At 42.1% G+C, this 17,543-nt stretch overlaps 1 protein-coding gene across 2 annotated transcripts in view; it reads left to right on the top strand.

Annotated features, from left to right (window-relative positions):
* The first annotated feature begins 395 nt into the window (after positions 1 to 395).
* The window catches only part of UBE2D2 (ubiquitin conjugating enzyme E2 D2), a 35,734-nt gene continuing 18,586 nt past the window's right edge, over positions 396 to 17,543 (top strand). The window contains exons 1-5 of one of the 2 annotated variants that reach the window (XM_062587034.1): positions 396 to 805; positions 11,687 to 11,750; positions 16,506 to 16,537; positions 16,646 to 16,723; positions 16,812 to 16,917. In XM_062587034.1, coding sequence (XP_062443018.1) covers positions 782 to 805; positions 11,687 to 11,750; positions 16,506 to 16,537; positions 16,646 to 16,723; positions 16,812 to 16,917 — 304 coding nt within the window. In that variant the 5' untranslated portion in view covers positions 396 to 781. Of the gene's footprint in view, positions 806 to 6,027; positions 6,147 to 11,686; positions 11,751 to 16,505; positions 16,538 to 16,645; positions 16,724 to 16,811; positions 16,918 to 17,543 lie in introns of those variants that run through there. The other variant, XM_062587035.1, reaches the window with a different exon arrangement.

Below are 17,543 nucleotides of genomic sequence, written 5' to 3'. Positions count from 1 at the left end.
AGCGGGCGGGCGGCCGGAGCGCGGCGCTCCACCCGCCGCCGCCGCCGCCACCCCGGGCTGCGGCCCGGCCCGCCGCCTCACGGCCAAGGCCGCTCCACCGCGGCGGCGCGGCCGGAACTTCTTCCTCTCCTGCCTTCTCGCGAGAAGCCGCCGTCACGCACGCCACCAGCCAACCCCCCTCCGCGCGGCCGTCCCGCGCCCTCCCGTATCCTTCCGCTCTCCCCCTCCCCCTTCTGGAGAGTTCTGTACGCGCGGCGCAGGGCAAATAGTCCCCGCCGCCTCCTCCCCTTCCCTCGCCCTTCCCCCGCGCCGCGCTGCGCCCGGGCCCGGCCCCGCCACCGCGGCCCCCCGCACGGCCCCAGCTTCGCGGCAGCCGGCAGCGACGGGGAGCGGAGGGGGCAGGGAGGCCGCGGCGGAGTGATACGCGGCGGCGGCGGGGGGGGGGGGGAGAGGCCGGCTCGGAGGCGGCAGCGCATAAAGGGCCCGCGGAGGGATGCGGTAGGAGCTGCGGCAGTGAGCGAGAGTCCAGCGGCCGCCGCCGGGGGAGCAGCGCGCGAGGCCCGCCCGCCCGGAGGCCCCCCCACCCCCCGTCACCTCTGCCGCCGCCTTCTGGCTCCCCCTTCCCCTCCCTCCCCCCCTTTCTCTTCTCCTTCCCCTCCCCCTCCCCTTCCGCGCTGTCGCCACCTCCGCACTCCTCCTCCTCCCCTCCCCCTCGGAAAATAGTCCCCGCGGGCTGCCCCCTCCCCGCCCGTGCGCCCCTCCTCGCCGCCTCGCGCACACAATGGCGCTGAAGAGAATCCACAAGGTAAGGGCAGGGCCGCGCGCCGCCCCGGCCCCCGCCCGCCCGCCCCCCGCGCCGCGCTCCGCGCCTGCCGCCGCCGCGCTCCGAGCGGCCGCCGGCCCGGCCGAGCGCTCGCCTTACATAACCCAGCGGGCCCGGCCCCCCTCCCGCCGCCCCGCGCCGTGGGCCCGGCCCGGCCGCTGCCCCTGGGCGGCAGGATGGGCCCGCTCGGGCCGGCCCGGCCCCTCCGCCCGGCCGCGGCGAGGCGGGGAGCTCCCCGGGGACGCAGCCTGCAGCCCCGGGCCCTGCCGCGGCCCGGCACCGTCCCGCAGGCACCGCGGGAGAGCTGGGCCCTGCCCGGGCAGGGCAGCGTCTGCGCGGCGTCACTTGCTGCTTGGAGTTCTTGAAGGGTGTTTTAACCTTTTTTTAACCTCTTCTCTTTCTTTTTTTTAACGCTGAAGTAAACATCCCTTTTCTGGGGGGGAGAGGGCCTTGCACGCTGGTTTTCTTTGGCACTAGCATGATCGTTGCTCGACTAAAGACTGAGGGATGGGAACGCTACGGCTTCTCAGAAACGCCGAAAGCTGGTGGAGCAGCGGAGACTAAAGAGGTGAAAGCGGGGAAACTTGGTGGCGAGTCTGAAGCAGACCAGGTTCCTTGGTGCTCCGCTGACTCGGATCTCCGCACTGTTAGCAGGCCCGATTGTGTTGGCGCTGCTGTGGCTGCCAAAGGTGCAGAATGCTCTTGGAGCCTAGAATAAAGTGGCACTTTTTTTTCCCTCTTTCTTCAGAGTAGAAAGTCTCTTAAATTCTTACCATTATCCCAAGAGTTGTCGCTCGCTTCAGACATGCACTTTGAAGGAGTCAGTTCTTGACGCTTGGGGCTAATCTTTATTTTTTTTTCCTAGGAGTTGATGTCTTCGGGAAGAAAACTGTAGGTGCGGATTTGGTTTTGTTTTAGTAACTTAATGAGGATGGTGGACTTCTCTTTCTGGGTCTCCCCCCCTTCCCCCACGCACCCCCTTGTTCCTCAGAAGCGCCGTGGCACGGGCGGCTGGCGGAGCCGAGCCGCTGTGAGCTGCGTCGCCGCCAGGGGGCCCGGCTGCGCGCCGGGGGCCCCCTGCCCGCTCGGCTGCCGCAGCTGTGGAGGGGAGTTGGGGAGGGGAGCTTGTGTCCCGGGAGATGGCATCCTGCAGCTTCAGTCTTGCAACTGCTGCAGCTAATGAAACGTTGCTTAGCACACATGCATTCTCAGATTACCCCCCTCTCCGAAACTATGTTTAGTACTTGGTAATGTCAAGATAGTGTGTCCTGAGGTGTTTTGTTAAGTGGCATTTGCCTTTTTTTAAGAGCAGATATGTGGAGTAGTGCAGCACTACTTTCACCCAGAAAGTTCTGATGTAGCTCCCTTCTATGCTTCATGTTGAAGTTCTTCATCACTCACTTGAAGAAAGAGGAGCTCTTGGGGACTAGATAGTAAAATGTGAAGTGTAGTGAGTTTGTCACATTTAGCTAATGACAAATACTGTGATATTGTAGAATAGCATTGACTCAGATTAATAGTTTGATGAAGCCATCTACTATCCTTGTAGGGAAATGTGTGTGAGACATGCTTTCCTCTGAAGAAGATGGTGTGTTGTGTTCCATGTGCCAGCTTTTAAGAAAAACATTGCTTCTGAATCTCTACTCTGATCTTGGAACTATAGCTTACTTGATCGTTATAGTATATTTTAAATACCAAAGAAAAAGATGTTCCTCCCAGAGAGGACTACTCAAGCACACTTTTATTGCCTTGGTGAATCAGGCAGGGAATTGGTGTTCTTCCCCTGGAAGGTGTAGCTGTTGACTTGGAATGTGCCTACAAGGTTTGGAGCTAGAAGCCAATCCTCCCATAGGATTTCTGGTTTAAATTATCTATGTGGGTCTTACATTTGTTGAGAAATAAATGTGAACCTGATGCCAAATAATCAAAATCTCCTGATAATTTTTGGATTTTTTTTTCTGTGCATAATATAAGATTTGGACAATATATTAATGACCTCCCTATGGTAGTAGGATTATCTTTTAAGTTTTTGTGGAAGTTAATGTATGGTATTGATCAAATTAAAGCTAAAGCCAAAGAGCAAATTGAAGAGAGCTTGAAGGCTTACCTGTGCTCATGGAACAGGTAGCGCATAGAAGGGAGGGATTTAGAGTATAATTGTTAGTGTATTTAAATTTCCTGATAAGTGTACAGTAATGAGTTTTCCAGTTTTTACTTAATTGGCTATGAAAAAATACAGATAAGGGAGAAATGGATGAATCCATAGATTTGACAGAAAATTTACACAAATTTTTAGCTATTGAGTTAAACTTGCTTTTAAGCAAGTTACATTCTAGTTTAGTATCAGTTCAGTCTGCAGTACTGTCACTTGCTTTAGTGACACTTTCTGCAATGTGAAGACTGTTCTAAATTATTGCAGCAATACGTTTGTGGACTTGAAGGTATTTTGAAAGATCTTTGCCTCTATGGGAGTGGGTCCTGTACCTGCCATTAGAATATACCTGGGGCAATACAGTGAATAGTAGAACAGAATAAATGTGACTGCTGGGAAGGGGTGGGGGGAAGATGAGAAAAGTCATGCAGGGGTTTTGTTGGGAGGGTATAACTTTTGTCCAGTACCTTAGGAAGGCAAAGCTAAATGCAGCTCCTTTGGAGTTTAGCGTTCATTTAGGTTCAGGATTAAACATTCTCACAGAGCACTTACGTTTCAAGTGTGCATTTTTTCAAGGGAAGAGAAACAGAATGTATCTAGTCTTTGTTAACACTGGTTAATCATGGATTAATTGTTCATGCTCCTCAAAGCGAAAGAATCTTGAAGAATAATGGGGACTGTTAGGTAACATGAGTCTCTAAAGACTTGAAAAGTAGCATGATACTGAGCATCACTAAAGCAATAGTGTATATTGAGCCCTACAAAGTAGGCAATGTTTTAGTAGACTGCATGGTTGTTGAGGGGAGAAGTGGTGATAAAATCTCCAACAGGAATCAAGTATGTGAAGGGAAATAGAACCACTTGGTTTATCACTACTTGTGAAGTTATCTGTGAGTCAAGCTACAGATGGAAAAGGAGAACTCTAACTTGAGTTAATGTGGTTGTATTTCTCTCCTACTTGGGTGATCACTGGTCATGTATGCTCCAGCTATTCTAAATGCTGTGGAAAGTGTTCTCTGTGTGTGTGTATGTATATAAATAAAACTTCTTAGGGGGTCATTAGGGAAAGCAGCAGTAGTATTTAATGTGTACTGACCGTCCTTGTTGCAGCAGAATGGCAATTTTCCCACCTTTGCTCTTGCACCTTGTCGCTAGAACAGAAGCCTGCAGAATGTGGATTAAGTGGAAATAATCCCAACAGAGTTGAGTACAAGAAAGGCAATGGAAACAAAAGCTGCTGCTTAGGCATTTTTAGAGGGTATTATCAGTCTCAGTATATTCAGTATTCAGTTCTCAGTTTTGCCACAGGCTTTGTAAATACTTGGCAGTTTGAGTTTTGTCCTCTACCAAAGACTGTGAGGTTTTCTCTAGAGCTCTTGTATGCTTTGATAGTATAGTGTGAGAACTTAAGACATAAATAAAGGAGAAAATTTGAAGAGTAATAAACCTTTGATGCAGTGCAAATGATTTTTATATAAAATGGCCTCTTGCATGTTGAACCCCACTGAGTGGCGAGAGGGGCAGAACAGAATAAAGTTGTTTGCTGTTGGGCAAGTGGTATTGCTACTGGCATGTGAGCTAGTACAAGAACCTCTGTGGTCACGCCTGATCCTGGGCATGTCTCTGGAGGTGCAGTTGTCTCTGGAGTTCTCCAGAGACCCAAGCTGATGTAACGTGTCTGCACTAAGAAGCAGCAGCTGTTCTTTAAACACATGCTCCTAAAGATCTTAAACACTAAGACTTGCTGTTGGACTGTGGCTTGTATTATTCACTGTATGGGCTTTTGGGCAGTAGTTTTCTTAATTTTTACCTAGGTGCTTATTAGCTCACTGGTCTGAGGAAATCGGAGGCTCTTGCTCTTGTCCAAGGCTAAATGCTTCTGGCAAATGGGGTTGCATGTAATAACCAATTGCAGAATAGCCATGAAATACAGGGATAATTAATGTTACTATTATCTTCATGTTTTATTTTAAATATATCTAGAGAAGGGATAAGATTTATAAGATTTATATAAGATGGAGGGCTGTAATTAATGGTTTCTATTTAAGATTAAAGCCAGAACACTTCGGATTCAGCTACATCCCTGTCTGCATTGCTTATTTTTAGGAAATACATTAGCTGTAACTGATTAAGTAGGACACCATTTGGAATTGCTTTGAATGAGAGCAAATAAAAGGTAAATTCACTCTCTTTATGGATTACTCAATATGAACTGGTTAAGATCCCTACAATATGGGGGAATGGCAAAGCAGAAGCTGTGCTTGAGCCTTGCTGAGCTAAAGTATTTTTGTAACACAGAGGAATGGTGGTATGTTACCTGCTTTTGGACCTCTGCAAATAAGCAATACTACTCTACAGAACGAAAGTACAGTCTGTAGCGATGCCTGGGCTCAACAAGGCTCACTTGTAGTCCAGAGTGCTTGACCATATAAAATTCTTAAGTGTCACTTCTGTCAAAATGAAGACGACTAGCAGATGGCTTACATCAGGATCATTATCAGTTATTATTCAAATGATACTGAATTATAAACTGTATGGTACGCATGCTGCCTGTGTTTAGCAGACTCTTACTTGTGAACTATTGGCTCTGCTCTCAAGCAGTTAGTAGGAACAACCTAGTCCTTCCATTGTCGCTTTTTACTGCATTCATGGAACTGCTAGGGCAGCCCACCTGAGCTAATACCTTGTTTGTGGCCGGTACACTGTATACTGGTGAAGCTTCTGTTATCTAGACTTTGCTGATACTTGTATTCCCCACCAGGAAGAAGTTACATGTTGTGGGTATTCTTGTCTCTCAGAGATGAAAGGTGACCAGTATATCAGAACTTGTTCATAACATGTACCTTGCTTATTCTGCTGTATTTGATGCAGCTTGACTTTCTAAGTTACTCAGTTAACTGATTGCCTTCTAGCAGTTCTGCTGAGACTTGTGAGAAGTCAAGGAAGTCAGTGGAACTGAGCCATTTCAAGTATTGAAAAAGCAGATTCAGTCCAAAAGGATTAAAATCCTTCTGAAGATTAAAATGCTTCTGTTAATAGGGGGAAGTAGCCTTAGAACGGCAGTATTCTGGAATCACGCAAGCCTCGTAGACCAGAAGAGCGCTTCTGAATGCTGTCTGGAATCAGTCATCTGACCTTGGTGTACACATGAGAGCACTGCTTTGCAGAAAGGTACTGCTTGATAAGCAGTTAGTACATTTATAAAAAGTGATGTAAAATGCATTGTAATAATAGGCTATTGTACCTTATCCTACTTAGTGTCTTCTGTAAACAGATAAATGTAGAACCCACTGACCTAAAAAATGTTCAGCAGACTTTTATGATGTTTAACTTATGTGTTGGACCCACTCAGATGACTGGCAGCTTCTCATCTGAGCTGTGATCTTGCTGCTCATGTTGAGGTAAGGAAGAGTTACTCTTGGTTTGGCTTTCACCCTGATTCTGTGTTGCTCAGAGTTGCTCTGACGGCTGCTGCCAAGTAGTGGTTAAGTGGCTTGAAGTTCTATTTTAGTTAGATAAATTACAATTTTACAACACAGTCTTAGATTGCTTGTCAAGGAAGGCTTCAGGAACTTCAGGCAAAGGAACTTGCTAAAGTCAGATTAAAAGCTTGCTTTGCTGTCAGGTTGCTATTGCAAGTGAAAATTATTATCAGCCTAATCTTGAGTCTCTGAGTAATTTTCAGTATACGAAAGCTAATTTCCTGAAACTGGAGTAAGAAAAGACAGGATACCATAGAGTCTTTATTAAAACAAACAAACCACAAAAAAAAACCAGAAAAAGCACACTTCCAAGTGGCTAAGAGTATGTGAAGGATATCTAAATGTGTTTAGGGAATTTTACTGAAGTTTGTTTAAAACTACTGGAACTGACTGGCACAGGACAGTGATGTTAACTACCAACATCATGAAGCCAACCTAGTGAGTAGTAATCTTCCATGTTAGTTATTCTTGCTGAAGGCTGTATCAGCATTAACTTAAAATCCTTAAAGCTAGTCTGATCTCCCAGTCAGAACAACTTTTTCAAGAATGGATTTCATAGGCTGGCTTGTTCCCTAGAGGAGTAACTTTGAACTTTAAAATAAAACTTAAAACACGTACGTTTGACAATGCTTTAAACTTCTTGTGCAGTTTGAACTCCTTGATCAAGATACAGCAGTTTTAATTAGTGTACTAACTAGCAGGAAATGGAGTAATGGGAGAAAGGGAGCAATTGACCTTGATCTGAATGAGATTTGTGGCACTGGCTTTTCAGTTTACCCTGAATCCTGACTGGCAGCTGATGATATTCATGATTCTTACAGCACAGCAAGTGAGCCTGTGGCTTAACTGTATTCTCTCTTCTTTAAAATGCTTTCTTGGAACTTCTGAGTAGGTGTATACTTTTTTGGGGGGGGGAGGGGGGACTTGGAAACACAGATCTGCTTTTTGGAGCTTGAACATCAATTTCTTGTGGGAGTTCTGTGGCTTTAAATTAGGATAACTAGTTTATGGACGTAGTGATAGTGCTTGATCTTTGGGCAAGATTTCTTGAACACTGCTGTGCTTTGCAACATGCTCCAACCTACTCATTTTTGCTGGGAACCAATTAATGCCTTCAGCTTCTAAAGATGGGTCAAGTTAATACCCTCAACACTGGGCTCACCTCCAAGGCTATGGTGCTGCAGAAGAGAAGGCAGGAACTTGAAGTTAGGTAATTCAGTTTTGCTACTGAAGAGAACTCATTCTGAGGTAACCTTCTAGGAGCTGAAAAATGAAAACTGAAATTTAATCTAAAGGCTGCCTACTTTTTCACTCGTAAGTTCTTAAAGTAAAACCTCCATATGCTGAAGGATCAGAAATGGCTTTGAATGGTAACCAACTACAGCTTTCTTCAAATATTAGTTTAAAATCAGCATTGTCAAGATTAGAGTTTTTCACTGACCAAGTGTCATCTGTGACTGCTTGGAGATACTAGCAGGCCTTGCAGCTTAAGATCTGATGTATGTGGTAATGCTTGGCTTATAGATGATACCAAAATGTAATTGAATCCTGCATGTATTATGAATTCAAGTTTTAACTCTTGAGTCAAAGCTGCTTTTCAGTCTACCTCAGTAACATCTGGAAACAAATACCTTACTAGACCTGCTGCTAGGAGTACTTTAGAAACTGCACCAAAGTTTTCAAAAGGCAAGATAACATCTTAGGTGGATGCAAAAACTTGACATGCTGTCCCGTAGCAGTGTACACTTCTGCATTTGTACTGGATGAATGTGGCTGTATATAATTATCATTCTTCTTTTAAACTCTGCAAGTCTGAGAAGTGACCAGTGGAAGTCTTGCTAGCATGTAGGCAGCTTAGAGAATGGCATGTTAAAAACTTGTCTGTGCCTTGCCAGCAAATCATGTAATATGTTAGTGTCTGGTGTTCAGGGGCAACTAGATGTCTACTGTGGATAATGACCATACTCCAAAGAAGGTGTATTGTGGAAGTTAAACTTTCTCATTGTCACCTGAACTGTTCCACAAAACTTTGCAAGATCAGAGGCTTGGATTGAGACTTGTTGCTAAGCTTTTCCAGATACAAGGAGCTTATGCATCAGTCTCACAGGGACCTTTTAATTTGTGACACTTAAATTTGTGAACTTCTAGAGCAGAACCTGAAATACAGCCTTATATGAGAGCTGCATCATTAAGTGGCATGAGTATTCATTATGAGGCATCTCTTTCCAGTGAGATGCTATACAAAGCTTCAAAAAACTGCAGGTATTTCTTCTAACTGGAACTGCGGATTGAAGGGAACTAATATTTTGAGAAGCAGAGTGACTCTGCCTTGTCATGAGACTCTTTTTTTTTTTTTTTTTTTTTTTTTTTTTTCCCAATGATGCCATTTGAAATATACTATTTCACCCATACATGGGAGCTGTGCTACAGTGCTGCTTTTGAGCTGCAGGATGTAGGGTAAACATAAGAGTACGTCTGGAGTTCTGAATTCCATTAGATGATAAAACATGTTCAAGCTGTAGGCAGAGTATGTAATTTAATTTTCCTTATATAGAAGAGATGATGAATGGTAGATTGTTGTCTTGCATGAAAAATACAACTTCTTATAGTTGTATTCCCCCTAATAAAGCTTAATATTTTTGCGTCTTGTGTATATATAAAACTGAAGTAAAGAGTTGCAAGTGACAAGGAGAGGCTTAGGGTTTTTATGTAGATGCGTCTGACCAGAGTTGAGTACTGTAGCATAAATGTCTTCTTCAGAAGACAGGACTCCAGCAGCATTTGAAAATGAACGTTGTGCAGTTACTGAGGGTTGTTAGGGAAAAACTAGAATAGTCCATATTTGTAAACTTTCATGACTGTTCTTCTCAATTTGTGCATGTGGAGAGTTGCCTCATTCTTTCTAGCCATAATTTGACTGGCCACGAAGAATGTATGTGGCCTTCAGGTGACCATGAAGGTGTCAGTGAATTTGCATGCAACTGACCGCATACTCCTTTGCTGCCTTGATGGCAAGGAGTATCTCCTGGTTTATTGATGTTGAAACGGAGCGCAGTGCAGTTTGCTGCTCTGAGGGGCACTGTCTTTTTGCAGACTATTACCATCTGAATTTGTTAGGTGTATTTGGGATGTTGGTACTTCTCTGTTATTCTTAATGATGTTCACCATACTTACTTGGACTTAGAATTTAGAGAAACGTACAGTGACTGGGGTAAAGTATGCTGATGGGGAATGAGAGCACTGTTGCTGACTTTCATGGTAGCCGAATTTTATAATCGGGAGGGGAATCCTTGCGAGTGGAACTGGCTGCTCTGAATTGACTTATGACTAACACCCTTGAAGGGTTTATCTTCCCGTATTTTCTACAGACGTGCTTGGAGATGCTCTCTACCCTCAGGTGTAGAGGTAGCTGTTCAGCAGATGCTGTATTCTCAATATCTACCCCAGTCAACATATATGTTGAACCATAAGATGGATAAGCAGGGCTTCGTTGCATCAGCTTTGTGAGAGGTTCAGTGGGAACACCAGAAAGCCTTCAGCTGTCCATGGTGTCAAGTAAGGAGGTTTTGAACTGGACCCATTAAAAGTTGGGAGCCTCATTGAGGAGAATACTAAACTTACATGCTATACAGGAGTCTGAAGTTCTACACTTCCACTGTAAGATTCTTGGGGAACTGCATATGGGGGGGAGAAATTTTGAAATTTTGTCTGGTGTAAGGCAGCATCAGATGGTAAATCTGAAGTGGGGTTTCACTGCTTGTGGTATCTGGTAGCTTGTACTTAGGTAGAGGTTTGGTCAGCAGTGGCCTCCCTATTCAGCTGGAATTTCTTGAGGTCATCTAATCAAGAACTTAAATACTGCCTATAAATAACGAGAGGCAGTTAAGCTGCAAGCTTTTTCACTTCCTACAGTTGCTTTGTCTTGATCGCTGTCCTTCAGTGTTTTGTCTTTCACAAGCTTCAGATAAACCTTCTTTCTTGGACTCTGCTGTGGATAAGTGAAGCGAAGCAGCAGCTTTTTGCAGTAACCCTTGTAGGCTGTAATGTGTTGAGCACACAAGAGGCCAGAGGACAGCATGGGAATGTTTCCTGGATGCTAGATTTAGTTCTCCTCATAATAGTTGTCTGGTGTTTATATTTAGCTTCCTAGACTGAGCCAGCATGAGCAAAAGCTAACCTGTTTGGGGGCCCAACATTTTTACCTCTTTAAAAGTCACGCAAAGCAGGTCAATGTCTGAGCCAGAATTAGAGCAGATAAGCTTGATTTCAGAGCTTTACTTCTATTTCCGCTTCCCGTTAAATCTTTACTTCCTGAGCAAGAGTAGCAAGAATGCCAGCTCAAACCTGGTGGTATATTTAAGAGGAGTAATTTGCTAATATGAATTACCAGTGGCAGTGTCAGCTTTTATGCATAAAATGACTCCTGATGCTTTTTTTCTTCAGACTTGGATGAAAATCTACTTTAAACTGAAATATGGTATAACTCAGAAGCATTCTGAATTACTCAATGTGTTCAGCTAGAGAAATTTTGAGATTTTTAGTGGAGTTCCTTCAGAATAAGACTTGACTGACATAGATATGTTAAAAAATGAAATTTAATGTAAACTGAGAATTTCCATTCATGGACTAGCAGTTCTGTAGCTGCATAAGACCTTGCATTCTGTTCAGCTCACCACCTTGAGCACTGGTGCATGGATTTGGTGATTAAAGGCACCTAGGCTATTGAAGTTTTGTGTACTACAAAAAGACAACTGCATCCTTGAAATAGACTGGTTCACTATAGCAGGCACAGTGTGAGAGCTGTTGTAATACAAGGGTTGAAAAGAACTCTTATACAGAGTGTGTATGGATTGAAGCCATCTTATCTCTATGGTCTACAGATAATGGAGTGTATAATACCTTGATAATGCTTGGATTTCTTAAAATGCTGTTGTTCCAATGAAGACAAAGCTAAGATGATTGTCTCTGACAATGAACACTTCTTTAGGCTTCCAAACTGTTAAGTCACACCAGGTAATGGAAATATGTGCCAAATACTTTAAGGTACAGCTCTGCTTTCTGGGGTACTGGCATTAGTTTTGTGGGGTTAATTTCCTTGCAGTGTCAGAAAAATTATATTGATACAGGCATAGTAGCCTAAGTACTACTAGCAGTGTTTTTAGAGTTAATACATGATTGAGTTTGAAATGAAATTAAAAAAAAAAAAAACACTGTTCCTATTTTTTTTAGGAGTTGAATGATCTGGCACGTGATCCTCCAGCACAGTGTTCAGCAGGGCCTGTTGGTGATGACAGTAAGTATGATAGTATCTGAATATTAACCCAACAAACACTTGAGTCTAGCTTTCCTGTCTGTTTCCTCAGCTAGGAGGGCCCTTACAATGTTTTGGTTAAAAGTGTGCTAGACATTATTCTACATATAGGCCTTAAACTTCTTGCCCTACTGTATCCCTTAATGCTCGTCTCTGAGTCACTGAAGATCCCTCAGTCGTTTCAGTTTGGGCAGCTGTAGGTGCTAAACACATCTTAAGCTGCTTGCTTTTTTTTTTTTTTTATATCTTTTAGTGTTTTTACACTACATGCACTCTTCAGAAGCTCATAAACTTCAGTAGCTCTCTGGCCAAAGCAGCAAGCTAACTTCTGCAGCTTTCTGAACTTGTTTAGTGTCTAAGTTACGTGTAGTATATATAATCAGAGGGTCCTGTAAAATAAGAGACCAATCTGGTCCTCATGTTACTACAGTGAGGTCAGAGTTAACAGTATTTAACAGGAATGGAAGCTGCCACTGCCTTTTGTGAAAGGGTTACATGTAATCCTTGGGGATAACAGGGTAAAATGTGAATGGAAGGGAAACTAATTAGTGAATTAAAGCTTGAATCATGCAGTAATGTTAGGGTATGTTTTTTTAATTACCACAGTCAATGAGTTATAGGAACACTGGAAACATGGCTTGTTCTTTAATCTGTTTTGTGTTATTGTATTATAGGAAACATCAGAGTATAAGAACTGAAAAACAGGCTTGGCTGTTCTCCAGTTTTAAGCAGGAATTCACTCAGTCTGGCTTACTACTTCTGGATTGCTTGCTAAGCAAAATTAGAATGTTTAAATCCTGCTGTAAACAACTAACTTATCACTTGATTTGGACATAGCCTCAAATGAGATAAGGAAGTACAGGTAGTGCATCTGTAAATCAGATGGTACTGCTATATTAAAAATGATATTCAAATTAGTTGGCACTGTCTGATTCCATATGCCTAGGAATATCTTTTTGGCATGTACATCAGCTGGTGGTCTTTCCTGTTTAATTCTTATGGAAAGCTGTTCTCCTGGTGTGTGTTCTTTGAACTTACTGCTTTTGGTTTTTAAAGGTTTGAAAAAAAAAGTGTTGAAGCAGAGGAAAAATCAATTATTGCTTTAAAAAACCCTACTCCACATTTTTCTTTTCAAATACACTGCTTTGTAGTAGGAAGAAAACCTACTGCTATCTTGGCGTATCTTGGGCTGGGGAGGGCAAGATATTGTCATTAATTAAATGGTCTTTATGTAGATGCTTCTTTAAATGAGTTCTAGGTGATGTTTCCTGTCTACTTGATTAGTTACTCTTTCATAGTAACTCTTCAACTCTTATTCATAGCTTAACAAACTGGCAAGCGGAACACTTTATAATGACTTACACCTGTAACTTCAGTCTTTGTTTCGGTTTTACCAAGGGCATGGGACAAATTTGGGTAGCTGCACTGTGAATGTCTTTGCATATAGGAAGTGCATAAGAAATAGAAATCACTTCATATTTTTCTTGTAGTAGCTCTGTCATACTGGAAAGACTAAATAATGAACGCTTCAGCCACTTTAGCTCTAACTGGCATACTGTAAAAAGCGTGGATTTGTAACTCGCTGTGCAGCATCTCTGATAAATGTGCTGTTCAGCATAACATCTAATTTGGAGTAGGAAATAATAAACTCAGGTTTGCTAGTTCAAGCTCTAGCTGTTCTCGCATAAACTTTAAGTTCTTAATGTATCATTTCCAAAAGGAAAAACTGCTGAAATCTTCAAGTCCCTTCTGAACTACTCAAGTGCTACAGTATATAGAAACTCACACCTATAAAAATCTAGGACTAGATCAAAGACAGACTCAAGAATGAAAATACCTAAAAGTGTAGCTTTTTTTAGCAATGCTTTCAGACAAGTCAAAGTTGCCTTTATTTTTGAGGTTTCTTACAGTTGTATCGAGCTTGTTTTGTTACTCCATAGTTTATTTCTGTAATCAAAACGTGTTTCAAAGTATGCAGTTGTGAATCTGCATAGAAGGGAAATTACTAAGATACAGGGCCAATTTGAGGCTACTTGTCCCATAAATTTGCACGTGTGATTTGTGCCATGATACGTTCTTTGGAAACTCTTTATCAAAGTGAAACAGTTAAGCTGTTTCATAACTGGTCATGTCAAAGGTGCTTGAGATGATCTGACAGAGAAGGTGGGAAGATGAGTTGATAAATGTAATGGAAAGTTGCTTTAAAGCTTTCAGTATTCAGCAATAATATTAAATACGTAAATCTTCATGCCACCTTTTCTGGAAGATCTAACGTAAGGCTTTCACTGTTGAGAGCTGGCATTTTGGAGGTGTGAGTAACTGAATAGAAATGGAAAGGTGACTTCTTCCATACTGAGCCCAGTGTTCATTCTGACAAGGTGGCCTAGTGAGAACTGGAAGTTTCTTAAAGTTTAGAACATGCTATGTTTGCAAAGTGGTACTTCCTCTAGTCTGATTAATCTATTCCTTGTTATAAGCTTTTCATCCCTGAATTTGATAAATTTTGTAAGAAGGCACAAGCAGCTTTTCTCCTTTTAGCTTACAGGAAAGATTTTCTTTCAGTAATGTTGTTTTAATTCCTCCCCACACGCATGTGCATACTTCGGTTTTAGAAAGATGCTTGTGATGGAGTTGCACTGCCAAAGATACTTCTCAATTGCTACACAGTAGTTTAGTTGCAGGTACCTCTGTTCAGCTATTGAATGTCAGAGATGTCTTTTTTAAAAAAAAAAAAAAAAAAAAAACTCCTGAATGACTGATTTCAAAGTAAATAATTGACTGAAACAAGTTTTGCATGAAAGATATATCTTTCAATTCATCAAACTTATCCTGGATACTGTGAGAATCTAAAGCTAAAATTAAACCAGGAATTTTCCCTACTCTGGCATAGGAATCAGAAGGAAACCCATCTAATCTGGAAAATGTTAAGGCTCACTGGTAAAGCTTTCTTAATTCTTTATGGCTTCTTTGGGGTTTAGGATAATGGCTAGTTAACTTAGCTTGTTTAAGTGTGCAAATGTATGCAGGTTAACATCCAGTGTTACCTGTATTTTCCAGTACAATCCTGGTGGATCTTATCAGCATCTATTTATGCCTGTGAAATTCTTAGTTCTTGTTTCACACTTGGCAGCACTCCTCACTATGTTTTTTTTTGTTGTTGTTGTTCCCCCCCCCCCCCCAATACTTTGGCCACTCCTCTGTCCTCTTCCTCCTGAGTTGTTCTCTGTCCTTCAACAGGTAGTATGAAGTCACTCTGAAGCTACCTGGAGTATTTTAAGATAACTGAACACTACATTTGATTGAGAACATAAGCCATTGTCTTGATTTCCTGAGTCTATATCAGATGTAATTTTTCTCTGCTAGCTGGTGTTGTTTAAAATACATTCTGTTACGGACCTTCTGTTACAAACCTGTTAATCCTAACCCTTCTCCCTTAGCCTTGGCAGGGCTATTTCTGCTGCACTTTTTCCCCCCACCTTGTATGGTATCTTGCAATTGTAGTGCCTGTACTGTGTGTGATTAAAGGCTGCTCATGCCAGAGTAGAACAAGTGGGCCAAGATTACTTTGACACAGCAGCCTTGAAAGCTGTAGACATCAGTTGCAGGTTATGTACATAACCTGCAGATGGCTTCAACCTCTATGCTATAAGAAAGCATTAAGAAAGAACTGTATTGCAACAACTGAACTGTCCTCTGTACGCCTCCCGTATTCTGAAGGTAATACTCATGTGTAACTGATCTCTGTGCGGAGGGAGATTTCTTGCAATACTGTTTGGCAACTGTTAAACTGGTACACCTTGAAGACTAGCACTATAATCTTCAGAGAAAAAAGCAGAGTAAACAAGGGCAACATTAATCTGTATAAGAAATTCCTTTATTTCCTTTCTAACAGCATTGATTTGGTTGTTTCCTACAGCATAAAGGCATTCTCAATGATTCTATATTATCAGGTGTAGATATTCTCTTGAACACCTGCATATGAATGAGACAATTTTATTGATCTTGCCTGCAGCATAGGCTAGCATATCCTGGTCTCAAGTACTGACTTTCCTGTATTCCTCTGCCATTCTTGCTTCTCTCTCTCTTTCTTTTTCTTTTTTTTTTTTTTTATTTTGGTTTTTGCTCCTCTGAAATTTTGAGGCTGTGTAGAGACTAAGCTAAAACAGATGGGATGCTGCTGATTTTAGGTTATCTCTTTACACATGACAAATGCAAGGCTTAGGCTTACTCTCAGGCAGTCCATTCCACTAAGAATCTATATGGGAGAGAGACTATGTAGTAAAGGATGTGCTTATGCTACAGCTCTGCTTTGCTGTAGCTCACTCTGAAAGGGTGCTGCAATCTCTGGAAACTACGCATTACTTTAGTTTAACTTTTTTTGGTTAAAAGTTCAGGCCTGTCTAGAAAGTCAAGGAGAACTACAAAACAATACAGAAATTTGTACTAGGTCTAAAAGGTTGACTCTATCTGGATTTTTGTTGTGAGGGGATCTTTTGGGGGGGGGTATGATGGGTGTATGCCACTGCAACAGTCTCTAAAAGTGTAAATCAAGTGATTGTGAAGCATTGGGTACTTCATCCTGTCTCTGTTTAGTTTTCTGGCTTGCTTCCCTGCAGCCTTTCAGAGGGTTTTGTTTTACAAATAGACTCCTGCTTTGTAGTGCTTTGTGTGGATGTAAGTAGCTCATTACTTGAGCTTTTCCAAACAAACTGTAGTAAATCACTTTTTCTCTTTCAGTGTTCCACTGGCAAGCTACAATAATGGGACCAGTAAGTATGAAAGAATTGTTCATGGATTTTCTTTTTTTTTATTTTATTTGTAAGACAAATTCTCTTGTAAATAACATCTCTAAATGAATAATGATTCTTCATTTACAGAATGACAGTCCCTATCAGGGTGGCGTATTTTTCTTGACAATTCACTTCCCAACAGATTATCCCTTCAAACCACCTAAGGTGAGTGGCTTGTACTGTAAATCCATTTAGGACCATGTGTTGTAATGCACACTTGTGAGCCTACACTGAATTTTCCCTTCTTCTGCAGGTTGCATTTACAACAAGAATCTATCATCCAAATATAAACAGTAATGGCAGCATTTGTCTTGATATTCTACGGTCACAGTGGTCTCCAGCACTAACTATTTCAAAAGGTACCTCCCATGCTCATTTAATTTTACTCTGCTGAAATGAATTATTGATTTGAATTTAGAATGTGAAAACTGCTGCATTCTTACTATTAACTGTTCTTTTGGTCACAGCTTGAGTCATGTGGCCCCACTTCTACCTCATACCCAATTCATCTCTACATCTGATCTCCCTTTCTCCATAAGGAGACTGATTACCTTTGCCAGTGGATCAGATAACTCCTACCAGTAGTCCTGCACTAATAAGCACAGTCTTGGCACCTGTCTTCAGACTGTACTTCAGTCCCAGTGATCAAACTTAAATAATTTTAGCCTAGTGCATGAGAAAGCAAGACTTCCTCAGTATCTAAAAAGCTGTGCCAGGTAAAATGGGAAAACAGATGTGTTCAAAAAGGTAGTTTTTTCAGTAAGCCTTTACAGTCATCTAATATTTCCCCCCCCCCCCCCCCCCCAGAGGACATCAGAAATTAGTGTTGGTTACTGGAAGTTTTGTTTTAATGTTCCATGTTGCTTATTTAAACATGTTTCAAAACTGGTTGGCTTGCAATATCTTAATTGCTGCTTTTAGCCAAAGAAAATTTGAGGTTCTTATGGAAGATCTCTTGCTTATTAAAGTAGTATTCATATTTAAT

Source organism: Rhea pennata, chromosome 14 (assembly GCF_028389875.1).
Source record: "Rhea pennata isolate bPtePen1 chromosome 14, bPtePen1.pri, whole genome shotgun sequence".
NCBI classification, from domain to species: Eukaryota; Metazoa; Chordata; class Aves; order Rheiformes; family Rheidae; genus Rhea; species Rhea pennata.
This window is presented reverse-complemented; position numbering and strand designations above follow the sequence as displayed.